At 45.7% G+C, this 27,645-nt stretch overlaps 1 protein-coding gene across 2 annotated transcripts in view; it reads right to left on the bottom strand.

Moving 5' to 3' along the window:
* Window positions 1-441: 441 nt before the first annotated feature.
* Window positions 442-27,645, bottom strand: part of TMEM39A (transmembrane protein 39A) — a 42,410-nt gene continuing 15,206 nt past the window's right edge. The window contains exons 2-9 of one of the 2 annotated variants that reach the window (XM_088465000.1): window positions 14,017-14,204; window positions 12,392-12,614; window positions 11,863-11,946; window positions 8,324-8,478; window positions 7,018-7,366; window positions 3,709-3,896; window positions 1,673-1,793; window positions 442-1,160 (exon numbers count right to left, since the gene is read on the bottom strand). In XM_088465000.1, coding sequence (XP_088321126.1) covers window positions 927-1,160; window positions 1,673-1,793; window positions 3,709-3,896; window positions 7,018-7,366; window positions 8,324-8,478; window positions 11,863-11,946; window positions 12,392-12,614; window positions 14,017-14,129 — 1,467 coding nt within the window. In that variant the 5' untranslated portion in view covers window positions 14,130-14,204 and the 3' untranslated portion in view covers window positions 442-926. The remainder of the gene's footprint in view (window positions 1,161-1,672; window positions 1,794-3,708; window positions 3,897-7,017; window positions 7,367-8,323; window positions 8,479-11,862; window positions 11,947-12,391; window positions 12,615-14,016; window positions 14,205-27,645) is intronic. The other variant, XM_088465001.1, reaches the window with a different exon arrangement.

The raw sequence follows: 27,645 nt of genomic DNA, 5'->3' as shown, positions 1-27,645 counted from the left end.
GATTGAACGATACATAGCTGCGGTGTACGACGGAGCAACGTGTGGTACCATGCTGCTACATGAAGATGGGACGATGAGATGAACGACCAGCGGGCAAGCGAGATCAGCCGTACACATTATGCGAACGCACAATGTATTGTTCCCATAAGTGTGGGAACGATATACATCGTGCAAGGGATCGTATAGTATGTACCCAACTTTAAAGTGATTTTCTACCTACATGTTACTTTATTACTTCTGTATAAGAGTTGGTTATGGCGGTTGCTGCAGGATGAGACAGATGGCTTTAGAGCAACTGGCTTGAAAGGGAACCAGACCGATAAATTATTTAGCAAGCGCTGCTAGAGGTCATTGAAAAACTGAACTGGCTTCTAGAAGGTTTTCCATATGTATTTCTGAATGACACTTCTTCCTCTCAGGCAGAGAAAACCAACACAAAGATCAAAATGAATATTGTTGTTTTCTTTTAATTGTTCTTGTCAATACTATCAAGCTCTGCGGCCATTAACACAGGCGAGTGGCACTGAAATCTGGTGTACACAGGGAGGGCCACCAGGGGGCGCTGATAACACTGTGGTTATACCCCATTCAGATGGTACAAGGGGCAGAAACATTTGCGTATACACATCTCTCTATAGGACTTGCACATACACAAAACTGCATATGTATACGATAATACCTGCACTAAAAACCCAAAGACCTTTTGATATACCGGTGACAGCTCTCCCCAACAAGGTGAACAAAAGAAGAAGAAAAAAAAAAATAGTATACAAAATATAAAATATCTTAAATATTTATAAACATTGGCAGAAAAAAATAGAACTGTATGAAAATAGTTTTTTTTTTTCCTTTGTTTCCTCCCCCCCCTCCGTCCGTTGCGGTTACGCTCTCCCCCACATCTGTCCAGTCGGCAGGGCTCTCTGGTTTCAGTGAGGCTTGAGTCCATAGCTGTTGAGGGGGAAGGAATAAGCCCTTCCCAGTACTATTCTGTCCCGTAACAGTTTGAACAAGACGTAATAGTTGCAGAATAAGATGAGCGCCATGGAGAGGGTGTGATTCCATTTCTCGGCGCGGAGTAGGGAGTAGAGCTGGTACAGCACCAGGCTGCCCTCCATTGCTACAAGCACATTCAGTAGCCGTAACGGCCGGTGAAAGAGGAACTGTGGGGGGAAAATAAAAAAAAGAGAAAACAGACCATTAATTACATGAACGTCAAAGTTGGAAAAAAATTAAATATAAATGAAAATTTAATAAAAAAAGCTTAAAAGAGCCCTGAAGCTGCTTACAGCCACAAAAGCTCCAAGCAACCAATCAGATCTTAGGTTTTATCTGTCTAATCAAATGTAGACAATAGAAACAAATTTCTGATTGGTTGCTGTGATTTTAGTGCAAATCACAATGGTACCAAAAATAATCCTAAGAGCAAACTCGTATAAAGTGCGCAAAACCCAAGCAAATTCCCTGTACCTGGCATGGCCGCTGCTCTTGAGGAACAAAGGTTCACGTATCAAAAAAGCGCACTGAAGAGGTAACGAGTGTGTTTACTGTGGAAATGTTATATCAGGAGATCATCAGTCCAACTAAAACTAGCAAATACCCGTGTAATAAATGGTGGAGGGTACCCAAAGGGGCCTAACTGCACAACACCACAGGCCCTGTAGCTCCTACTTACATAAAATCTGGCGTGCGAGACGTCTGAAGGCACTGCTACATTATATGGCCCCACGGCTTTGTATAAACTGCGATTGTGTCGTACCAGGACACCCTGTGGCCAGACTGTGCCCTCCGACCAGCTGGGGGAACAAGAGGGTGAAGGAAATATGAGACAGGACATCACTCACCCCCAAATCTATGTTCTGTGTATGGTCTCTGGGAATACATACATATACAATGTATGAAGCCCAAAGATGGCTAGGATTAAACAAAATATAAAATTATTAGTAAAAGCAATATATTCACAATTCTGCTAAAATAAAGACTACGCGCTATACAAAGGGGCTATGTTTTATTGAAACCTTTCTATGTGATCAAAAACAACAAAATGAAAACACACATAACTGCCTACTTTTGAAAAAGTTTTTCAGGGAGATTGTGAAAGCAACACAAATGAGCGCGATGGTAAAGTGGACGTGAACTGCTACATCTGAGATATACAAATACATATATATATATACATATATATACACACACACACACACACACAGTATATATATCTCATCTTTATAATGGGGAGATTGCTAGACTCTTCAGGGAGTCAAGGAGATTGCTACTACAGGTTAAGTCTCCCATATCCAAGTGCTTGGGACCAGGGGTAAGTTGGATATCGGAATATTCTGTATTTTGGAATATTTGCATACCATAATGAGATATCTTGGGAATGGGACCCAAGTCTAAACACAGAATGCATTTATGTATTATATACACCTTATACACACATTTTATACAATATTTGCTATAATTTTGTGGCTCAAACAAAGTTTGTGTACATACATGAAATTCACTTAAGTTTCATATACACCTTATACAATATTTTTTAATAATTTTGTACTTTAAACAGAGTTTCTGTACATTGAACCATCAAAAAGCAAAGCTCAAAAAATTCTGTATTTCGGAATATTTGGATAATGAATGGATTTGACAATCTGCTCTTACCTATCTTACTTTACACTTCACCTGGGGTGTCTCGGCTGAGCTGGTTTGGGGGTGTCCAGCGCTCTGGATTTGAACCCTAGTATGTTAGGAACCTACCCTACAGAGGTTACCTGGGTAGGCCCATAACCTTGGCCATGATTATGCTAAAAACCTCTATTTATTTATTGCAACATTTTATTGCATAACATATTTATTTATAATTAGTCATTTGGAATTGTGCACCTGTGATTTGTCTTTTTCTGTGCCTACAAAAATAGTCTCAACAGGTAGCAGCACCCATTATATATATTCAGGGTGTGCAGTCTAGGACCCTTTCCTATACAATCAGGGAGAGTTGGCAAGTATGGAGTTATGCAGTACTACAACATGGAAACAGAAAGCTTTTATCAGGGCACATAAACACAACTTCTAACACTAGGGGCTGTGCAGAAATGATGTGCCTCTAACCTCTCTTCTCTATGCGGGAAACACCAGCAATTAAGTCACTGATATTTCCTGCCTGACACTGGGGACGCACTGTGTCACTTCCTTAATCTGTCCATTCAGCAACTGGGAGACAGAGAGCTGACTGCTTCCAATATACCTGTCACAGAAAGGAGAAAACGGCTGTTTTGTAGGCCCAGCCAAGCAGTGCCTCATGCCTCAATGAGTCACCAATTCCTGGTAAACTCTCATGAACTGTGGTTTAGCCCTCAAAATGTCTAGTTGCACTTTAAAAACAACAGAGCTCTATCAGCTGAATACATTTGTCTCTGAGCAGTCTAGGTTACGGTCTGATAAACCTGATCTTTACCATTGCCTTGGTAAATTAGCCACTAGGGGGCACCATTACACAGAAGTTGATATTACAATTGACCTAAATCATGAAAATCACACATGCTAATAAATAAAAACATGTGCAGACATATTTTATTCTTATGCATTTTACTAAAAGAAGAGAAAAAAAAATATATTCATCTCTCTCTCTCTCTCTTAATTCTAGGTTACATTTTTCCATTGTTCTAATTAATCATTTTTTAAATAATAATGACAAAAACATAGCAGCCATTCACTTACATGTGCTGCGGTGCATTGCTGTAGGCCCCGTGCTCCAGCTTCTGCCATTTGCCGAGGTGGGACGCCGACCTGTGTAACAAGTCGCAATACTTGGGCGGCAGCAGCTGTGTGGTTAGCATGACAAAAGCATTGATCCAAACCATAATGAGGTGCTCACACGACCAGCGCATGTCATAATACTGAGTGCTCTGAAAGACAAAATATCGATTATGTGGCAAAACCTCACAGAGCAGACTACTTGAAGTGCACTTGCATAAACTAAAGAAGGAATCTGCAGGGAGCACTCACATAAACTAAAGAAGGAATCTGCAGGGAGCACTCGCATAAACTAAAGAAGGAATCTGCAGGGAGCACTCGCATAAACTAAAGAAGGAATCTGCAGGGAGCACTCGCATAAACTAAAGAAGGAATCTGATGGGAGCACTCACAAACTAAAGAAAGAATCTGCAGGGAGCACTCGCATAAACTAAAGAAGGAATCTGCAGGGAGCACTCACGTAAATGAAAGAAGGAGTCTGCAGGGAGCACTCACAAACTAAAGAAGGAATCTGCAGGGAGCACTCGCATAAATGAAAGAAGGAATCTGATGGGAGCACTCGCAAACTAAAGTAAGAATCTGCAGGGAGCACTCGCATAAACTAAAGAAGGAATCTGATGGGAGCACTCACAAACTAAAGAAAGAATCTGCAGGGAGCACTCGCATAAACTAAAGAAGGAATCTGCAGGGAGCACTCACGTAAATGAAAGAAGGAGTCTGCAGGGAGCACTCACAAACTAAAGAAGGAATCTGCAGGGAGCACTCGCATAAATGAAAGAAGGAATCTGATGGGAGCACTCACAAACTAAAGTAAGAATCTGCAGGGAGCACTCGCATAAACTAAAGAAGGAATCTGCAGGGAGCACTCACAAATTAAAGAAGGAATCTGCAGGGAGCACTTGCATAAACTAAAGAAGGAATCTGCAGGGAGCACTCGCATAAATGAAGAAGGAATCTGATGGGAGCACTCACAAACTAAAGAAAGAATCTGCAGGGAGCACTAGCATAAACTAAAGAAGGAATCTGCAGGGAGCACTCACATAAATAAAAGAAGGAATCTGCAGGGAGCACTTGCATAAACTAAAGAAGGAATCTGTTGGGAGTACTCACATATACTAAAGAAGGAATCTGCATGGAACACTCACATAAACTAAAGAAGGAATCTGCAGGGTGCACTCACAAACTAAAGAATGAATCTGTTGGGAGTACTCGCATATACTAAAGAAGGAATCTGTTGGGAGCACTCAGAAAGATTAGTAAATACTTAGTTATTAATGGCTGATCACGTAACACATTGAACGCATATTAACACATTGAACATGTAGAGTTGTATTACTTTTAGGGAAAAGTTTGTCTCCTAAAAGCTTTTTACCTTAATCCTTCCCAACTATAAGGGGATTTTTCAAAAGAGGAAGCTACATGACTTTAATAGTTGTGAGACATTAAGGGTTTTATAAGAAATGTCCTATTAGACTACAGTTCTACTTTCATTTAAGTGAATTTTTGTGACCTGCTTTGTCTTAAAAAAAGATAAGTATGTCCACTAGCGTATTCTTTATATCGTCAGCGCTAAGAATTAACGTTTTTATAGTCCTGATGTACTGAGCCATAAAGGTAAATGACAAGCTTATCAAATTCCAGCGCTACAAACATAACCTCCATAAACTAATCCCACCCAATTACATCCCCCCTATACAGTACACACACAACCTCCATAAACTAATCCCAGCCAATTACATCCCCTCTATACAGTACACACACAATCTCCATAAACTAATCCCAGCCAATTACATCCCCCCTATACAGTACACACATAACCTCCATAAACTAATCCCAGCCAATTACATCCCCCCTATACAGTACACACATAACCTCCATAAACTAATCCCAGCCAATTACATCCCCCCTATACAGTCCACACAAAACCTCCATAAACTAATCCCACCCAATTACATCCCCTCTATACAGTACACACAACCTCCATAAACTAATCCCAGCCAATTACATCCCCTATATACAGTACACACATAACCTCCATAAACTAATCCCAGCCATTTACATCCCCTCTATACAGTACACACATAACCTCCATAAACTAATCCCACCCAATTACATCCCCTCTATACAGTACACACATAACCTCCATAAACTAATCCCAGCCAATTACATCCCCTCTATACAGTACACACATAACCTCCATAAACTAATCCCACCCAATTACATCCCCTCTATACAGTACACACATAACCTCCATAAACTAATCCCAGCCAATTACATCCCCTCTATACAGTACACACATAACCTCCATAAACTAATCCCAGCCAATTACATCCCCTATATACAGTACACACATAACCTCCATAAACTAATCCCACCCAATTACATCCCCTCTATACAGTACACACATAACCTCCATAAATTAATCCCAGCCAATTACATCCCCCCTATACAGTCCACACATAACCTCCATAAACTAATCCCAGCCAATTACATCCCCCCTATACAGTACACACATAACCTCCATAAACTAATCCCAGCCAATTACATCCCCCCTATACAGTCCACACATAACCTCCATAAACTAATCCCAGCCAATTACATCCCCTCTATACAGTCCACACATAACCTCCATAAACTAATCCCAGCCAATTACATCCCCTCTATACAGTACACACATAACCTCCATAAACTAATCCCAGCCAATTACATCCCCTCTATACAGTACACACATAACTAAACGTATTTTCTCTGTCTTCACTTTCATATCCTCTGTGTGACTGGACCATACAGCCCACCGAGAACCTCTGCAATCTTGCTGGACCCTTATGCAATAGGTAGCAACTAACCTTGTGTATAAATGCCTATTTCCCTACAGAGAGTGTAAGCTTTCTAGCAGGGCCTTCCTACCTCTATGTCTGTTTGTTATTACCCAGTCTTGTTTTATTAATGTTTGTTTCTAATTGTAAAGCACAACAGAATATGCTGCACTATAAGTAACTTAATAATTATAAAGGGGAGAGAGCTCAACTCACAAGTAGATAGGTTGGAAACTTCAAGATGATTTATGCAGTACAAAAGTGATCAATAAATTGCAATTCATTGAATTATGATCAGAGGACATAAGCGACTGCCTGGCAACTAAAAAACTGGGGGGTGTTCTAAAAGAGCATATGAAGGGGGGAGGGTGTAGCTAGAAGTTGATTGGTTGCTATTATGGGCAAAACTTCCACTCATCATATTTAATCAGCGCTGATTAACAACATAAAGACGTACTTTGACGAAGCACAGAGGCAGAATAGCCACGTAATAGGCACTAAAGAGGGAATTGAACAGGACTTCCTTGATCCTGCGGTTGAAGTCGGCTTTCAGACACTCCACTTCATTGCGTATAAGGTCTGGGGACAGCGGGCAGCTGTGGGACGGAATGGAAGGAGGGGAATGAAACTGTTCCCTCAGGGACTCGCGTAGGAGAGAGAGGAAGTCTTTGGGTCTGACCAGACTGGCCACGCCATTAGCACCGTCCTCCACTAATGAGTCCTGCACGAGGTAGCCGCAGTCTGTGGGCAGAGGCTGGGTGCGGTTGTCTTGGTGGAAGCAGCAGAGAGGTACATACACCCCAAACCTGGGTAGATATAAACACAGGGGGGTAAAATTAATAGTCCATCTCCGCAGTAACATTTGTAAAGATGTGATCCGGTCTTCCCTAAGCCTAGCAGTGTATGGTGGATTCAATTTTTATGGTGAATTCAACTTAAAAGGACAATAAAACGTAAAATGCAAGTTACTTTATACCAAAGAATGAACAGTAACAATCGCACAGATATACAGTATTGCAAAGGTTACGGGGACTCATCACAGCTGTGCATATTACAGATAATTTCACTGTGGGGGAAGATATTTACCCTAAGCACAACAAAACCCCCGTCACTCATCACACTGGAAGCTCGCCACAGCAGCACCTTGTACTCAACTACACAGCAAATGTACATATGCAAACATACCAACTTCTGTCAATGTATGGAAACTTTTATATTCTATATTATTAGTATACTTATTTTCCAATAAGTAACGTGTTTTGTAAAAGGTCTACAAAAACCTGCATCCTTGCTTTATATCTGCCCCACCCAAGTACCCGTGTAACCCATTCCCCAAGCCCAATCCCATAATTACGCCATTCACAAAGCTGACTTTGTTTCCATACCTTGGAAGAGCCGGAGAAATTTGGCATTCTGTGTAATTTAATGCAAGCTACTGTCCTATGTTATCAGCTTCTTCAGACTCCGGGTCAGAAATTTCTATTAAGATTGAAATGTGTAAAAAAAAAAAAAAAATTCTCCCCCATCTTAACAATTTCAAATATTAGCAATTTATGGAAGAAACGCGATTATTTTTATTTGGGAGACCTCACCCCCCCAGTAACCCTAGTACCTCTGTATCACCTAGATCAGCATCATAACCATATGACCGTCTAGCATTCTCTGGCCATAGGTTATGCAGGTTCACCTTTGGATTTATGACATTTGCTGTGTGCTCTAGGTGTAAGGACATAGGACGGTAAGAGGAGGAAGAGGGAACTCACGGGTAGCCCAGGAACAGGAGGTTCAGAACTGAATGATTGCGGAACAGATTGACAAGTGTCCAGCAGAACACCCACCCGCACAGCGTGAGCAGGACCAGGCGGGCGGCAATCATAGCGCTGTAAAAAATCATGGATGCCGATGCTACCTGAGAGGCCTGAAGTAGAAAAGCAGAGAGTACATCATCATTAACCAGGGGATAAGTCATTAGACTACATGATTAGATTACATTATATTTTTCTAGAACGGGTCCAGTACCTGGGGAACGTGGAAGTAATCTGCCACCACACGTTGGACAGCAGTGCTCCAGCCCCCACTTCCTGGGCACAGCGACTGTTGTCCAATCAGAAGCAGAAGATTACTTCTGGGTTCCAAATACAGAACCTCATCGAACGGGCTGAAATCTGCAACACTCATTTTCTGGGTGGGTGTAACTGTGGATCACCCCTGGTGGTATATGGAGGGGGCACCACTTATGGTGAGAAATTGTTCCAAGGTGGAGATCCAATTTAAAGGAGACTACATTCTATTAAGATTATTAATAATAGGTAGACAATAGTCTATTAAAAAAGGGGAAATATCTAAATGCCTCCAAAATGGACTTCATGGGCGAGATTCAATTGTTTTTTTCGGTGCCTTTATGGAGCTATTCAATTGTTGCTCCCATCGGGCGCGAGTACCGCTGGCCCACATTATTTCTAAGACTAGTGGTTCTCAAATCCAGTCCTAAAGTACCCATTGGCATCGAGAGAGGAGGGGGGGGGAGCGGGTACTAATTACTCAGCCCTGATGTAGGGGGACTGGGTCCGCCGCTTGTCCCACCCTGCCCCCTCCCCCTTACCTGTCAGTGTCTCCCAGGCCCAGCACACGCTGCTGTATGCTAAGCTGCAGTGGGTGACGGGAAGCTGCTGTCTTTGAGCAGCTGCAGTCTCCTCTGGCTGTGTGAGAGGGGGGGAGCAATCGCACTAATCGCGCCTTCAGCCTCCTTAATCTGCTCCTGGCTGAGGGGCACAACAGCGCCTCCCTGTGGATTGAGCAACGCCGTAAATACAAACTTTTCTCTTTTTTTTGTAGAGACGTGGCCACACTTCCTAACATTAGGCCACACCCCCAAGTACCCGTGTCTGCTCTCTACAGCCCTGCCCGGAGCAGGTCATGTTTTCAAGATTTCTGCTTGTGGAAACGGGGGGGGAGGGGGGGGGAGAATGTTACTTGAGGACTGGGGTTGAGAACCACTGCTCTACAGTGCATGCTTGAATTAACTAAAAGGGTAGTAGAGGAGGTGGGGGGAGCACAGAGGCCTAAACCATGGCAGCTCTGAACGATGACCTATCAATGTTCTATTCCTTATACAGGTTGATCAATTCTATTCAGCACAAGCCCAAAATCTTTGATTTCTAAGTGTTTTGACCAGTCTGGCATAATGTTGGCCATTTGTCAAGATCTAAGGCACGTCTCACTTCTTTATTAACACTTCCTTACATATCGCCAACATATTCCATTGTGCATTATAATTGGGAACATACAGTAATAAAACAAGACTGGGTAATAACAGACAGAGGTAACATATTGCACATAGGTTCTGCCAGACTGCAGAGGCTCTTGGTGGGCTGTATGACCCAGTCACATGGCGATGTTGACCTAGGGTCAGTGGGATGTGAAAGTGACGAAAGAAAAAAATATGTATATTTAATCTATGTGGTCTGTATAGAGGGGATGTCATTTGGTGGGATAGCTTATGGAGGTTTTGTAGGGGATCCAATAATTTCAAAAGTTGCCTGAAGAGATCAGTTTTCAGGGAACGCTTGAAGGTCAGGCGACTAGAAGAAAGTGTTGTTGGGGGTGGGACGGAATTCCATACAGTTGGTGCAGTCCGAAAAAAGTCCTGTAATCTTGAATAGGAGCAGGTAATGAGTGTGGATGAAAGACGCAGATTTTCTGCAGAGCAGAGGGGTTAAGCTGGGAGATATTTTGAAATAAGATAAAATATTATATGTTGGTGTAGTTTGTTTAATAGCCTTGGGTGTTATACCCCTTTTCCAATGCTGCAAAATCCCCTAGTTATTGCCGTGTCAACCCGGCTCAGTGGAAAAGGCTCCTAGGAAAAAATCCTGGGTCTGAAGCAGGGTTTTATGCGTATAAGAAACGGGTAAAGCTCAGTGTAAACTGGTAACCCGGGACTCGTTTACAGCATGGGGTTTGGGTAATATCGGAAGGTGTGACACTGGTCACTGGGGAGGGAGAGATTACAGCCCCCCATATGGTCCGGACCGTTCCGGTTTTTACCCCAACCCCGCTTCATACGGGGAGGCTGCAATCCCTCCCTACCAGTCTCACCGGTGACAACTGTAACATAGGACACCATCCCAGAATAACTCCCTCCTCTCCCCCTCCGCAGGTCGCCGGTATGCTCCGGTCTGGTGTTCTGGGGAGAGTTGGAGTCTCGCCGGCACTGCGCCAGTGTGAATGACGCTGACCCGGGAATATATCGGGTCGGTGCCACAGTGGGAACGGTGTAAGTCCCAGGTCTGACCCGGCTTGGAACAGTGGCCCTGACCCACAGCTATAGCGAGCGGCCAAAATGATGGTCATGATGGTCAAGAACATCCCGACCATCGGGCTTGCGACGAGACCCTTGCGGTAGGATCTCGCTGCCGCAAGCCCTGGAGTGCTTTTGGCTCTATCAGAGCCAAAAGCACCCCCACTGACATCACTTGTGATGTCAGTGGGGCCGGCCCCAGACGGTAGGCGTTCCCATGGGAACGCCTCCGACTGGGCAGCCACACCCCTGGCACGCCCACCAAAGGTGGCGTGCTGTCACTCAACATCGACCGCACGCCCCCTTTGGTGCGAGACCCATAACGACGGCTTGGCCGTCGTTATTCGGGTCTCACACATGTGCACGACGGAGCCGCCTCCGTCGTGCGCATGCGCACTTGGCCAACATCGACCCGCTTGCGAGCGCTCGCAAGCGGGTCTGAATTAGGCCCAGTGTTCCAAATCCAGGGCCAGACCCGGGATTTTGGTGGAAAAGTGGCATAAGTAGAAGTATTTTCTAATTGACTGTTTAAAAAAAAAAAAACACAACACCTGTACCATATCGGTCCGATTTGGGCGATTTAGCCAAATCGGAACGACAAATCAGGCATATCGTGCAGTGTGTATGCCCAATTTGCGCGTACCTGCGGTCGCATGCGATATCGTGCGATTGGCCGTGCTGCACAGTCAATCATACGATATCGCATGTGAGCCTGTACAAGTGAATGAGGTGATTGTTCCGTCTTTCATTAAATCTTTAAAGTGTGTTCCGGCAATCATGCGATGTCCAGGGTGATGCCCTGAACATCGGCACAATTGCCGGTCATTTAGGTGTGTACCTTGCCTTAGCAAACTTTCATATGAAAGTCAGGGTTACTCAGAGCAACACACTTTACCTATATGCTTTATAGAAGTTGGCAAACTGAAGGATGCATCGAATCTCATATCGTTAACATTTCAGTTGACCCACTTATGTGCCTATTTTTCCAAATGTTGTACTCACCTGTGAAATGAGGGCCCAGACCAGGCGACGAGCTAACATTACTGTGATGAAAGCTGCCAGATGGTAATCAATGAGATGGAAATTCTGCAAGAACAACAGACAACTCCCAGTTGGTGACACATTTATCTGCAGAGACATGCGCTACTTCATGAAAACATTTGTAGGAATGAAAAAAACAAAAACAATAAGGAGATTTTTTTTATGAGTTCCCTAGAAATAATATGCAAATAAGCAACTACTGTTTAATAAAAATGGCCTCCCGGACATTGCACATCCCAAAAAGAACGTCCTACAAAAAAAGGTCTGTGTAATGTTCTTAAAATCCAGCACGTAAACATTGATTAAAAGTGATATTAGCCAGAACCGTATTCTTCTGTATAGGTGACTTTTCATAATATAGTAAATTACTTTTATATTGAAAAAAAATATTTTCATCACTTTATTAGATTTTCAAAATACAGACTATGTTCCAGGGCACGAACGTCTGACATCTAGTCCTTCTCAGGATAACACGGACAGTGGGACTCACCAGAGAGGTGCAGGAGGCGGGGTGATTGTAGGGGTACCACCATACCGTCTTATATATGTTGATGTACTGGATAAAAAGTGACACCAGAAGGTAGATGAAGAAGAGGAACTCGAAGAGGAGGCTCCCATCCAGGGGCAGGTCAGGAATGCAGCTGTGACGTACCGGCTCAGGGGTGATCAAGGCAGTTATCGGAGGGGCGGAGAGGCCAACTGCGCTACCATTCCTGGAAGACAGACAAACGTGGCTATGGGATTACTCCAGTGCAAGATGGAATAGAAAGTTCTGTTTCCCCAATGATGGGTCCCTTTGTGATTATTTCTCCATTTCTAAAGTTCACACTTCGGGGAAGCGGCATCACCCCCTCCCGGATGAATCAGGAGATTAGAAGCAGTAGCTTTCAGGGGTACCAGCCATACTGGAGTAACACAGGCATGGTAAGAAGAGCTTTGTTTCATTTTATCTTCATACAAACCTAAATGTTTCATTTTAAACCTGTTTATCTCCAACTCCAAATCTGTAGATATTCTCCCTAATTCATACACAAGGACTATACCCGGGGTTTGTGACCTCAACTTCACCCTGGCTACCTCCTCTCACACTGGCCCCCCGCTCAGACCCACCTCTGGAACAGGCCCCTCACCCAGTCAGACTTCCTCACAAAAGCTTCTAACATTCACTAAAAAAATAAAACTTTCATCAGAGCCACCAATCCCTCCTCCTAAACCTCCTCGCCGTCACTGTCCTGCCCTTCTCCCCAGTTCCCCTCTCCTCTTAACATGTAAGCTGTCACAGGCAGGGCCCTCCTTCCTTATGTTCATCCCCAGCATTGTCCTTGCTTCCAGTGTACTTTGTCTCCTCTCCACGTCCCATTGCGTGCCTCTATGTGCTCACCCATCGCTGGGTACAGGCTTATTGAGTGCTGAACGGCTTCCTTTCCCGCTCACCTCCGACTTGCCCGTCAAGACACAGTGAGTTCACCGACCGTCACCCCATATCCAGTATACGGGTGGAAGAACACTCGCCCGCTACTGTGATCTCCGAGCATCCTCTTTGTATCACCCCTGTGTGTCCCCATTAACTGTGTAGATTGTAAGCTCTTACAAGCAGGGCCCTCTAGTGTTCTACCCAGCTCAAAGTTAGGGCCCAGGGCTGAGCAGAGTTACAGAAGAGTACGCTGGCACCAACCAGCGGAAGTGCCATGAGCAAAAGAAATGCTCACTGCAGGGAGCTGCACCCGCTGGACGGAGGATCCCAGCAGCCCCATCCACCTCGGCCCACCCTGCACTGGAGTCCAGCATTGCAGGCTCACATTCTCTCACCCCCTCTCCCACCCAGCGCCCGCCAAACAGTAAGTGGAAGGGTGCATGATGTGCTGCTGCTTAAATCCTGTAATAGGGTTCGATAGGGTTCCCCCTTCCTTACAGCGCTCCATAGCCTGGTTTTGTGGTAATGATTGTTTGTAAATTGTCTTACGTGCTTATTTTGTTTCGATTGTTATGCTCTTTATAGCCTTTTGTGTTTGCACTCTGCAAGGCGCTGCTGACCCCATAAAGTATAATAAAAATACTAATATTATGACTGGCTTTGTGTCAGAGGACCAGCTCTCCGTCTGGTCTATGACCTACCTGTTTCTCAGCCCTGTGCCATTGCCACAAGTACCGCCAACCAAAGTCTGCAGAGAAGGCAAAGCTGAACGGCTCAACTGCTGCCGACTAGGACCCCTTCTTCCACCGGGCATGACAAGGTGCCAGTCCACGTCCACCAGTCAGCTCCACTCCGAAGCCAGGAATACAGCGTGCGGCCTTTTCCAGCTCTGAGGAGATCAGAAAGGAAACTTTACAATGGAGGAACACTTATTTTCCAGCTATAAAGCGCTAAAATACTACAATGCGACACAGAGGGACAGCAGCGTAATGATCATAGAGACCAAAATGGGTCTGGCTGGTATATTTACTAAAGGTCGATTTTGGTTGACTTTTAGTCGATTTTGTATTTCAGGGTCCAAATCGCACATTTAGTAACAGATGATTTTTTTTTTTTTTACAATTTTTTTTTTAAACAATGTCAAAAATCATGTTAGTAAATGTGCGATTATGGGGTATATTTACTGAAAATTGATTTGGTTGGATGTTGGGTCGATTTTGTGTTTCAGGGTCTAAATCTCACATTCACTTAGAGATGATTTTTTTTTTTAGATAATTAAAAAAAATGTAAAACAAAAGAATCTGTTAGTAATTGTCCGATTGAGAGACCCTAAAACACCAAATTTACCAAAAATCATCTTTTAGTAAATATATCCCTGAGTCTCACAACGTTTATCCGCAATCTTCATATAATGAGACAGCAGCTATAGACAACAGCCTGGGGGAGGACTCAGCTCTTGGCTATAGACGCGCTGTATGCAGCATTAATGCAGAATGCTTAGGCTGGGTACACATTAGGCAATATATTGGACAATGTGTCATTTTCAGGCAAATTGGAACGACATAGGTCAGAAGTTGCGAGCTGAAATGGGTAAAAGTGAGCCGTTTGGGCGCCCAAACGGCACTTTCCTCGATCGCACTCAGCACTTTTTGTTCGGGGGTAGCCATTTTACGTGGCTAAACCCGACCTCATAGGACACGATCAGCACGACATTCTAATCAACTGAATCTCACCCCGCGATCTCCTATCACTGTAGATGGGATTTCAGGTGCGAGAAAACAATTGAATTCCGCCCATAGTGCTCAACCGCGCGTTCATGTGCTTTGTCAGCGAGGTCGTCCCATCGGATGTGCTGCACGCGAGGCAGGCCGACCACGCTGACGACCGCATGCAGGTGAATGCGGAATTGAAGGGTGGTCGTACACCAGATCGTGCCGCCCAAAATATCCTTCCATAGTGCAACAGATCGGCTGGGATACACGTTCTGACGTGTACTTAGCCTTAGGCAGGCTAGATGAGCATTTCTGGGCACCCAAGGCAGAAACAAGAGTGCAGATTCGGACATCTAATGCAAGGCAGCACTAGTAGATAAAGTGTTCATTCTAGCACCCGGCTACTCTCACAACCCATGCAGTTCCTCTTTCCTGCCTGGGTTGTGACGCTCTGCTCTGGTGCTTCTAGCACACTCTGGTCTGTTTCTCAGCAGTATGTTGCAGTAGCTGAGAGTGCTAAAAGCACCACAGAAGAGAGCGACACCCCAGGTGCAGGGTTCTAGAATGAATACTATAGAATGGATCTAATAACTGGCTTGTCTATTACATATTTATATTAGTAATACTTTGAATCTATGTGTGCTAGTTATGGGGGACACATATAGTGGTGGTGGATAGAGTGAAGAGGGGGCAGGCAGAAAGTAATTAAAATTTGCCCCAGGGCATGTTACACAGATGAAGCAGCTTCTAACCACTGTATAATTTGTACAGGAGCCAGGAATATGGTACTTTAATCTAATCTTCCAACCTCATAAAGATAAGGTAAAACAGGTGAAGTATTACAAGATCGATGCCGCATCAGACACACTTCAGGCTCTTGTAAAACCTTTGTGCAGAAGTTGTTAATCTGGAAACTCGTGTCAATCATACAATGAGATCATGCAAACTGCAGCTAATAAAACGCTCATTAATAGTAAAACAAAGAGGCAAGTCTTTGTAGCACTAAAGGTGGGTGTACACACTACAAAGATATATCCGCAGATGGAGTGATCGGCAGCCCTCCACATGTACGGGCGATCGGCTGATCGCCGGTACACCCTTGCCGGTGGAGAGATATATCGGCCATCGGCTGTGCAGCAGAGCCGATGCGATGTGTCTGAATGACGTCGTTCACAGACATAGCGCTGATACACGCTGGCCGACGGGCACCTGTTATATTGGCCGATCAATTGATCGAACGTGCGCTAATTTGGCTAAAAAAAAGAACTGAACCGCTCATCACTACATAAAATACAAGCACAGCATTGAAGCTGCAGTATCTGGCCACATTTACAGACGCACATGTAAAAGAGCCATACACTCTCACAAAATTCCATATATTCATGTCAAGTGTTAATACTGTTCTTCCTGATCTGCCATCTTAGTCCCTCAGTGGCTTCCTGTAGTGCTAGCTAATGGCTTTAAAAACAGGAAGTGTGCAGCTAATAAATGCTCCCCGTCAGTCTCCGCTGACATCACGTGTGCACGTATACACTGTGTGACTGATCTCAGACGCTCTTCCATTTAATAAAACGTCACATTTACCATTTACTGTCCCAAATCAGGAAAGAGTCAGAAACAGGACGTGAATCACGCAGTCATCTGGGAGGGAAGGAAAATAAAGTCTCCGAATCCAACTCATGAACAGAAGAAAAGACTCATCACAGTAATTACTAGGTCAGAACTAATTCCAGTCCAACCCTTACCAAAAATGAGGACTATTTATTACCCCAGGCTTAGGAAAGTCTGGTGGAATTTGCTGAGACTTGTAGTTCCACCATAGCTCAAGAGCCACAGGTTGCCTTTGGCTGCATGGAATACCTCAGTGTTGCCACAAAGTCACTCTCACTTCTAAAGCTACTGACTTAGGTTAACAAAAAGACTTCAAAACAGCAAGATATTCTATTCAATACCTTGCTTTACCCTTTAACCATTTATATACCGTGCTTTAGAGCAGCACTTTGCGACCAGCATCTCCGTTAATTTGTTCTCACGTCAAATAGGAGGTGCGCAGGAAAATTAGCAAAGGCTGTCTACCGCCATAGACGGTAATGTACGTAGCCTGACAGCGCTAGGATGTCCGGTCACACACTGGGAGCAACTGAATTCCCCCATACATGTGAGGACATGCCTTAAAGGGAATATACTGTATATTATTGTGTCCCCCACTCTGTACTATAGGGGCCTATGTATCAAGCCGTTTTTTACATAAAATTATGCAGAAACTGCAGTTTCTGCATAATTGTATGTAGTGAACCTATGTACTAAAAGCATAATGCCGGATGTTTTACAGAAATCTCGGGCAAAGTGCTAATTACCGCTGCAGATCGCAGTCCCCACTATTATCAATGGGGCCTACGATCTGACCCATTGCAGCCCCCCCGCATCACCCACCCCCCGCAGCAGGGGCAGGGAGGGGGGGTTTCACGATTTGCTGCACTGATTGGCGTTATCGTGGCCACGCCCACTGCTTCACAATGCCATTAATCTCGGCAAAGTGTAAAGAGGGGGCAGGGCCACAATTGCACACTGGCTCCACCCCCAATACCACATCATCGCTGCGCCACGCCCCCCGCATTAGAAGCCTGAAACAGACATTCAGCTCCCTTCCGGAAGGAGGGAGCTGAATGTCGGTAAGTATGCAGGTGGTGTAAACTACTGTGAGCCTATGGGGGCTCCAGGTGCAGGAGAGAGATCTTTCGATCTCTCCCCCGCAGCCCCTGGGCCAGCTCCGAAAGCTGACGCTGTCCCGGGGATGTCTTTCACTTTGTTGGGAATATAACTCATGGGGGACAGCGGTGGCCGCAACCGCTGTCCCTGCGACTTCCCCATAGTACATAGCTGGGATATTTTTATTAAAAATGAAAATATCCCTGGCGAGTTAGGTACATAATAATCGCGGCTGGTCCGCGCTTATTAGTACATTGGGCCTGATTCAGAGCCACTCGTAAGCGGCAGCTCGTTCGCTCCGAGCGATGTTTGCCCAACTGCGCATGCGTACGGATCGTTATACGCATGCGCGAACCAGTCAGTGCGGTCGAAAATCGTGTGCTCGCAAAATAGCGAATGCCTGCTAATTTGAGTGACAGGATGAGGCGTATGTGGGTGGTAACAGGGGAAGGTGCTTGAAAACGGGGAGTGGAGATCCGATCGCAGGCGTGCTTAAAGGTCGAAACAGGCGTTTTATGGGTGTGCATAATTAATACAGCAGCGTCATTGACCACGTCACTGGGTTATTTTATAGCCAGAACTGCTCGCAAGATTGTGGTAGCAAAAACCAACCCCAAGAATAGCGAGCAGTTCATACCCTGGTCGATGTACTCGATTAATCTAACAAATAGCGGACATGACGTAGGATGCGAGCGGCCAGGGGGCGTAGTTTCCCAAAAAACGACCGCAAGTTTAGTTTGCTCGTTCAGACCTAGAGGCGTGAACAGACCGCAAACAGCGAACGGTTCATTTGAATAGCCACCCCTATTTTCAAGACGAGCGAGCGCTAATTGCGTCCGGCTCTGAATCAGGCCCATAGATCCCTTAAACATAAAGCAGCATCTTTGGTACGAGGTGTAATAATGGAGGTTTGGATGGCGTATCCGATTGGCTTTCACCATAAAAAGAATAATCACTTCATTTATAATGCCGCTGACATGATTATCAAGTGGGCTTTACAGGAGCAAGTAGCTCATTAAACACAGTATGTAAGACGTACAGAAGTGCTAGGAAGATGCCAATGGTATAGCTCACGGAAAATAAAAAATTAATATGTACAGGATACGGCACGTAAGTTATTATAACAGTCATTGAATGATGAGTGATGTAATGCAGTTGGCAGCAGCTAGGGTAGAGGGTATACTTTATACCTATAACGCACGCTCTCACTCTACAAAAGTAACGTAAGATCAATTCTGAAAGGCAATCAAAAGAGCGTGCCAGTGGGCGAAACACCCAAACTAATACAATACTGTAATTTATAAGATGAATGGCTGGTCTGTGGAACATGTTTGAGAAGCAATTTAAGAAAACAAATTGCCTATGAAGGGTGGGGGGGGGGGGGGGGGGATATGTTGGGAGGATTGAAAGAAATAAGATTACCCTGCATAACTGATTACAGCGGGCGTCCTTATATTCAGGGTTTGACTACATATGAAGAAAATATTAAAAATCCCCATACACTTCTAGCCATCTCCATGTTCTTCACTGGCGAGAACACAGTTAGGCCTGGCGCGGTTGGCAGACACGGGAGTGTGAAATTCGTCACAGCTCCCCGGGGAGAGGTTTTCCCATTTCCCTACTCCTGCCTCTGTAATAGTTTTTAATTGCTTTCCATGAAAGTGGGGAACGGTTGTACTCTGTAGGTGGGAAAGTTGGAACATAACAAAGGACATGTTCTAATCTTGCCATCCGTCCAAGGCAAAGACTGTCCTTAGCTCAACCTTGAACCCTTGCCCGCTATCCAGCAAGGGCAGCTGCAGCGGCAAGCACACAGCCCAGTTGTAAAGTGAAATAAGCTCTATGGTCGGCAGTACTTTACTCACTCTTGGCTTTGCTATATTATAGCAGGCTGGAAGTTATTTTTCTACTAGATGTCCAATATGAGGGCAGGCAGGAGAGAAAATAAAAAAGACAAACATTCAACTTTATTTTCATGACAGTATGACCACAAGGGGGCACAGTTCTGTTGAAGCTAATTCTTGGACAGCACTCACACACACCGCAATACATGCAAGTATTCATATAGATTATGTGACTGGATAACTTAAGCCTGCATGTCTTAATGAACATTTATAAAAAAAAATATTTAAATTATGCTGTGAAATACTGGAATTATATACATTTTCATTTCCACGCCTCTTAGCTGATGTTCAATTTAAGAATGGCAGAGAGATGACTTTATTATCCAAACTACATACAGAAGTAGCCAAGATGACCAAATGTATGAGGAACCCAGACGGCAGACGGTCGCACCAATACGTGATCGTTGAACATCTCATTCAAAAACCATGGCCATTGTTCCCCCAATGCTGCTATAAATAACCTTCACTCTTCTGGGCAGGGGTACACTAGAGTTTGTAGCATGTCTGCGGTGAATCTCCCCTAATCTGCTACAGGAACAGTAGTGACGTTGGCGACGATAAGGTCTGGCTCGCAGTCAGAGTTCCAGGCCAGTCACTTTCTACCACACCAAACCATTTTTTGATGGACCCCACTTTGTGCACAGGGGTATGGTCATGCTGAGAGAGCCTTCCCCAAACCTACTACAAAGTTGTCATTGTATACTGCAGCGTTAAGATTTCGCTTCAATGCAACCAAGGGGTACAGGCTAAACCATTAAAAACAACCCCACACCATTATTCCTCCTTCACAAAATGTTAAATGTTGTCAGTAAGCAATAGGACAGTAACCTTTCTCCTGGCATCTGTAAAACACAGACTGTCCACCAGAAGGTGCAGGGAGATTTGTCACTCCAGGGAACGCATTTCCTCTGCTCCAGAGAGTGGCAGACCACAGCAGATAACATAAGGCATTACACATGGTTGTCTAGGGCTTGTGTGCCGCTGCTCGGCCATGGAGGCCCCCCTCCATAAAGTTCCTATGCTGGCGTTACTTCCAGAGCCGCTTGAAACTTAGTAGTGAGTGCCGTGCTGGAGGACAAATGATCTTACCAGCAACGCGTTTCATTGCTTGGCAGTCCCGTTCTGTGAGCCTGTGTGGCTGACGTTTCCTGGCTGAGCTGTTGTTGCTCCACTTCCCATGACAGCACTTACAGGTGTGACTGGTGTCGGCTCAAGCAGGGCAGAAATTTGATGAACTGAATTGTTGGTGAAGGGGGTATTCCCATGACGGTGCCACGCTGACCGAGCTCCTCTGTACGACCCACCCTTCTGCTAATGTGTGACTCTGGAGATTGGAAGGCTGTATGCTGGATTATATGCACCTGCCAGTGGTGTGGCTGACATGGCCAAACAAAAAGGGTGTCCAGATCAGGAGCGTATTAGCGGCCGAGAAGGCCCATGTGCAGCTGGCCCCCATCCTCTGAGCAGGTCGCCCCCACACACCTTACCGTCTCAGGCAAGTGGGTCTCCCCGCCTGCGCAGCGCCATCTCCCCAGTAATATTCAGGAAGATGGCCGATACGCTCCTCAGGCGCAGTACCAGAGTCTGTGCGGTCAGATATTACTGGGATGGTTGTCTATTAGTAAACACAGTGGGGGACGATTCAATTCTTTTAGCCGCAGCTATTTCTTTTGGGCGCCCAATGGAGCAATTCAGTTGTTCCTCATTTCGGGTGTGAATAGCCGCAGCGGCACACATTTCTGCTCGCAGCCTCCCGGGAAGGCGAGCAGAAACGTGCGATAAGTCAGCTGCTTGGGTGTGCAAAGCAGGACTTTAGATGGGATTAGCTGCTGTACATGGCTAAATACCGTGCTTTTGGGTGCACACGTGTAGCACTGGCACCCGAATGGAGCACCAATAGAATTGCTCCGCCGGGCGCCAAAAAAACATTTGTATCGCCCCCAGTGGCTATTAGGCTTACTCAACAGAATTGCATGGTGCCTAATGGACTGGTGGATTCATACACCGGGCAGTGAAATCACAGCAGCTGGAATGACAGCATCTTCGCCTGTATCAATGTCCTAAAGATGTTGGTGGGCCTCCAGCGGCTTGTCATTGAGTGAGGATACTGGACTTATCTTTTGTGGTTTCGGTGGAATGTCAAAGCAGCACTAAATAACTGTAAATGTTCAATCATCCAAATTATGCGGTACGCGAGGAGTAAAACCGGGATGGGGAGACGTATTGAGCAATCCAAGAGGGACATTTTTGCGGCCAGACATTTCTACAAGGCAGTTAAAGGTTTTTCCCTGTAATTTAATATACCTGGGAGGTGGCAGGCTGTGTTATACCATGCCCTGGAACAAACTACACGTGTGACACACAGAGACGTATCATGTTTATTTAGAGGACGTCCGTGTAACATGCAGTAGTGTCTAGGTGACAGTGCAGCAAATTATAGGCTGACACTTTGCCATTTCGAGGCATCAGTAAGAGATGGTTCCACCTGGAGCACGGAAGGGGCAGCATATACATACTATGCCTCTGCCAGCTGGTGTTTATAATCTGCACCCTGGCTGTGGTTAGTGCCTCTACTGAGCTGCAGAGGATGTGTGAAATTTCTGAGTGAGAAAATAGGATATGAGGCAAAGATCTGACCGGTCTGTATCAAGCGCGGTTTACTAAAGATCTTGTGTCAGGAGACGCGCATGAGAGGATCAGAGTCTAACATACAACATTTATCTTCAATATGCACCATGTCCTGTGTGTAATTACTGACCGACACCGCGCACATCTAATGTGCACTGGCTGGGATCACCTGGGTACAGAAATGGGATCTATTATCCAGAACACTTGGGTCTTCCAGCGCCGTCCTGTAATGGGATCGCCTTGTCTACAAACTATAAATCGGCTTCTTCTCATGCGCCAGAACAGGTATCCCCACATGGAGGTCGCTAGTACGCACGGACTGATCCGTTCGTCTATGGACCACAATATCGATGTTCCTGGGTGGTCGCACAGAACTATTCTGTCGTATGGGAGTGTCAAGGGCGTTTTGTGGGCGTCAGCTGACTTCTGCGCTCATTCGTAGTGTGCGGAAGGAGATGCCCGTTTCAGCCGGTTCATTTGTACCCGGCACAGAGCTGGTGCAAGTCCCCATGCTAATGAGGACAGCAGCGAACAGAAGAATGTAAGAATAGTGGGCATTGCCAGACGGAAACGTGGCCACGTATGCGTGAGACTCAGAATCTTAAATTGTTAAGCAGAGCTGCTCACTCTGACTGTACCTATAAATGCTCAGTGTATTTTGGTGAATCACTTTTCTGGTTTGTAAATCTTTTATTTTAAAGACATTACATTATAGGGGGGAAATTAACAAAAAAAAAAAACTGATGATCAAATGGTTGTAGAAAACAGATAAACTTGAAGAGGAGCATCCAGGAAATCCATACAACTCCACCATGAAATCGAAGCATAGACGTGCAGAGGGTTTTACATTCTGCAGCTAGACAACAGTCTAGAACAGGGGTTCCCAACCACGGTCCTCAAGGCACACTAACAGTCCAGGTTTTAAGGATAGCCATAATTGAGCACAGGTGACTTAATTAGTACCTTAGTTATTTTGATTTAACCATCTGTGCTAAAGCATGGATATCACTAAAACCAGGACTGTTAGTGTGCCTTGAGGACCGAGGTTGGGAAACACTGGTCTAGAAGATAATACACAGTAGGGCAAAAGCAACTGGGAAAATCTAATGTATAAAATCCACTCAGTTTATTCACATGGCATTGTCTGAGGGTATACTCAGTGGAACAGTACGAGTGCACGGTGTAAACAGGAAAATTGATGGAATGACAGCATATACTGAGAATTCCATCCAACGTACAGTGCAGGAAGTGGTATTTCGCTGTAGATCACGCTCTAAATAAATAATAAACAGTGACAAAATTACTGTAACTATAACTTTTTTCTCAGGACATCAAGCATCAATAGCTAGGCTTTGTTAAATCACTGTAAAAACTCCAAAAGGGCCGGTCAGTGTCTTCACAAGCTTTTTACATTAAATATGTTCTTTAATAAAGAGGCAATTTCCCATTTAAGTGATGGGAGGTGGAAAATTACCCATTAGCTAATACAGCTTTGGAACAAGCAACTCCCAAGACAAGGACACAAACAGGACAAATACCAATTGTAAGACACCAGGAAACCATGGGGGTCATTCAGACCCACTCGCAAGCGGCAGTATGCTCGCAAGTGGGTCGATGTTGCCCACTGCGCATGCGCACGACGGAGGGAGCTCCGTCGTGCGCATGCGCGAGACCCGGACTGCGACAGCCAAGCTGTTGCTCCGGGTCTCGCACCAAAGGGGGCGTGCCGTCGATGTTGATTGACAGCACGCCCCCTTTGGTGGGCGTGCCGGGGGCAAGCCTGCCAGACGGAGGCGTTCCCATGGGAACGCCTACCGTCTAAAGCCGGCCCCACTGACATCACTAGTGACATCACTCCAGGGCTTGTGGCAGGGAGACCCTACCGCAGGGTCTCCGTCGCAAGTCCGATGGTCAAGACCATCGCGACCATCTTTTTGGACGCTCGTATATGAGCGTCCAGGAGGACGCTCCATTTTAATGGAGGAGGGCCCTGATTCAGAGCGAGCGCTCTGGTCAGAGCGTCCGGCTCTAAATCAGGCCCCATATCAGCACCAAGTGAAAATTACTCTTGCAGCAGAGAGCCACTAAACTCACGAGACAACTTTTCTTGTAACTAGGTCTAAATGATCCACTGTTCTGACAAAGATCAGACATAGGAATTGTGACACTCAGGTTATTATGGAAAGCATGCTGAGACTAGTAGTGTTCCCTCTAGCTCCGGCGCGAGGCAGGGCGCCGGAACTAGAGAGGGCATGTCCGTGCGCGCGCCGAAGGAGGGGGTGTGGTCATCGGAAAGGGACGCGTCCCCTTTTCGTCACTCTTGGGGGCGTGCCCGGCACTTACGGACACGCCGGGCAGCCCCCAAGCCCTACAGACCGGGTCACCGCACATTTCTTCACCCGCGGGACACTGCGACCCGCGGGTGAAGACGGTTCCCGCAGGCTGTTAGGGCAGGGCGCTTTTTGCCCTCCTTCTGGAGGGCAGGGCGCTTTTTGCCTTCCAGAAAGAGGGCAGGGCGCCGCGCCCCGCTAAAACAGCCTAGCGGTAACGCTAGACTAGTAGTTCCACCGATAACCCTACACTACATGAAAGCAATCAGCTTTGTATTAGAGTGCTGTGAAATATTTAACTACACTGCAGGGTGGTCCATAAGTGTGGAAACACACTCAGAAAAAGGAAATAAGTAAGGAAATATTAATCCAGTGTCTACACATAACTTTTTAGGGTATGTCACCAGTATGGCAGCCATCTTGAAGTCGGCCATCTTGGATGCAACTGTAATTTTTTTAATTGGGGAGGTAGTCGTGACAAACAGATGCAGAATTTCATAATAAAAACAATGGTGTACACGTCCAACGTGCCTAGCCTGAGGGACAATCAGATCGCCAATAGTGATCCTATAGTTGTGTCTTCAGACAGAGCAGTGGCTCACAGAAGCCAGTAGGAGGCTTCTACTTAAATATGATGCCCCCTGCAGCATTAACATAATATTGCATTCCCGCTGCGTACAATTCTGAATCAGGCCCTAGATTAGCAATTGTATTACAGTTTAGGGTGAGTCCTGAATCTAACGAAGGAAATTCAATGATATTTGGGGGCGCCCATTAGAAATGGGCAGCCAATTGAGCTATTTAATTGTTTCTCCAATCGGGCGCGAGTGCTGCGGTTGTCACGCCCAAATGCACTAGGGTGAACCGGGTAAAGTGGCCAAACCTGTCTAAAGTACCGTGTAGCAGTTTGGATGCCCAAAAGGTCGACTTTGACAATTTCTGCTCGCCCCCATTTTAGGATGGAGAGAATAGAAATGTGGTCTTAGTGCCGATTACACCTCGTCTGGCTGATTAATAACATGTTGGTGAAGCCTTAGGAAACTGCCCGCATGTCTTTTTCTCTAGCAGTTTATTATACGCTCGGCCAGCGCATAAACATCTAAGCAAGCATTGCACTGGGTTAATATAATAATAATAATAATAATAATAATAATAATAATAATAATAATAATAAAAGAAAGTGAAACAAAAAAAAAAAACACAATCAAGCACTAGGGAGATAATTATTATAGATAGGGACACCAGACAGGATCAATTCAAACATGTACATTTGTTATTGGCATTTGTGGAAATTGGTGCCAAAAAATCTTCCCTTTCCCAAAATCCTGTAATTCCTCTAAAACCATTAATAAAAGTAACAGTAAACATTTGGTTGCTGGCTAGTGGCCCGTGGCTAGGATCGATTCTTTGGATAAAGGAGTCTGCGTTCCAACCAACCCGGCAGCCTTGACGACCATTCACTCAGGCATCCCGAAGCGTCCCCACCCTGTAAGGACGTCTGCAGCTAGCGCTTACAACTACAAAGCATCCCCAACCAAAAACCACATTATGACAAGTAGTAAAAATTCGGACATATTGTCAGCAGAGAATGAATTGTAACGTCAGTGTCTCATATGTAATAGAATAATTGGGGTATATATAATAGCCTGCGGCCTGCAGGCACCTGAGAGTTCCGTGCAACACTGCCTGAAGTTCTAAAGTAGCAGTTATTTAAAAGGCAAAACCAGGTTGATTTTTGCCTATTAAATGACTTCTACTTGAAAGCATTGGGCAGTCTCGCACGGAGCTCGCATACTACAGTGACAGCTTGGTCTCCTCTAAGAACTAGAGTTTCATTATCTGGCTCCTGTATCTCCTGCTGCACTCGGTCCACGATCGCTCTTCAGCTGTGCTATAATGGTATGTAATTACAGTTGTTTTCTGTTACATTTTGCTTTTCCCAGCCCAAAACATAATGCAATTGCAGCTCTAATGCTGTGTACACTCTGGCAGATATATTGGCCAAGGTACGTGGGGGTGTGAATGATGTGGGACAGGTACGTGGGAGGTGTGAATGATGTGGGACAGGTACGTGGGAGGTGTGAATGATGTGGGGCAGGTACGTGGGGGTGTGAATGATGTGGGGCAGGTACGTGGAGGTGTGAATGATGTGGGGCAGGTACGTGGAGGTGTGAATGATGTGGGGCAGGTACGTGGAGGTGTGAATGATGTGGGGCAGGTACGTGGAGGTGTGAATGATGTGGGGCAGGTACGTGGAGGTGTGAATGATGTGGGGCAGGTACGTGGAGGTGTGAATGATGTGGGACAGGTACGTGGGAGGTGTGAATGATGTGGGGCAGGTACGTGGGAGGTGCGAATGATGTGGGGCAGGTACGTGGGAGGTGCAAATGATGTGGGGCAGGTACGTGGAGGTGTGAATGATGTGGGGCAGGTACGTGGAGGTGTGAATGATGTGGGACAGGTACGTGGGAGGTGTGATGTGGGGCAGGTACGTGGAGGTGTGAATGATGTGGGACAGGTACGTGGGAGGTGTGATGTGGGGCAGGTACGTGGGAGGTGTGAATGATGTGGGGCAGGTACGTGGAGGTGTGAATGATGTGGGGCAGGTACGTGGAGGTGTGAATGATGTGGGGCAGGTACGTGGAGGTGCAAATGATGTGGGGCAGGTACGTGGAGGTGCGAATGATGTGGGGCAGGTACGTGGAGGTGCAAATGATGTGGGGCAGGTACGTGGGAGGTGCAAATGATGTGGGACAGGTACGTGGGAGGTGCAAATGATGTGGGGCAGGTACGTGGAGGTGTGAATGATGTGGGGCAGGTACGTGGAGGTGTGAATGATGTGGGACAGGTACGTGGGAGGTGTGATGTGGGGCAGGTACGTGGAGGTGTGAATGATGTGGGACAGGTACGTGGGAGGTGTGAATGATGTGGGACAGGTACGTGGGAGGTGTGATGTGGGGCAGGTACGTGGGAGGTGTGATGTGGGGCAGGTACGTGGAGGTGTGAATGATGTGGGGCAGGTACGTGGAGGTGTGAATGATGTGGGG

Source organism: Taudactylus pleione, unplaced genomic scaffold, assembly GCF_031769625.1.
Source record: "Taudactylus pleione unplaced genomic scaffold, aTauple2 ptg001784l, whole genome shotgun sequence".
In the NCBI taxonomy this organism is placed as follows: Eukaryota; Metazoa; Chordata; class Amphibia; order Anura; family Myobatrachidae; genus Taudactylus; species Taudactylus pleione.
Note: the sequence above shows the minus strand (reverse complement) of the source record. Positions and strands in the feature narration are given on the sequence as shown.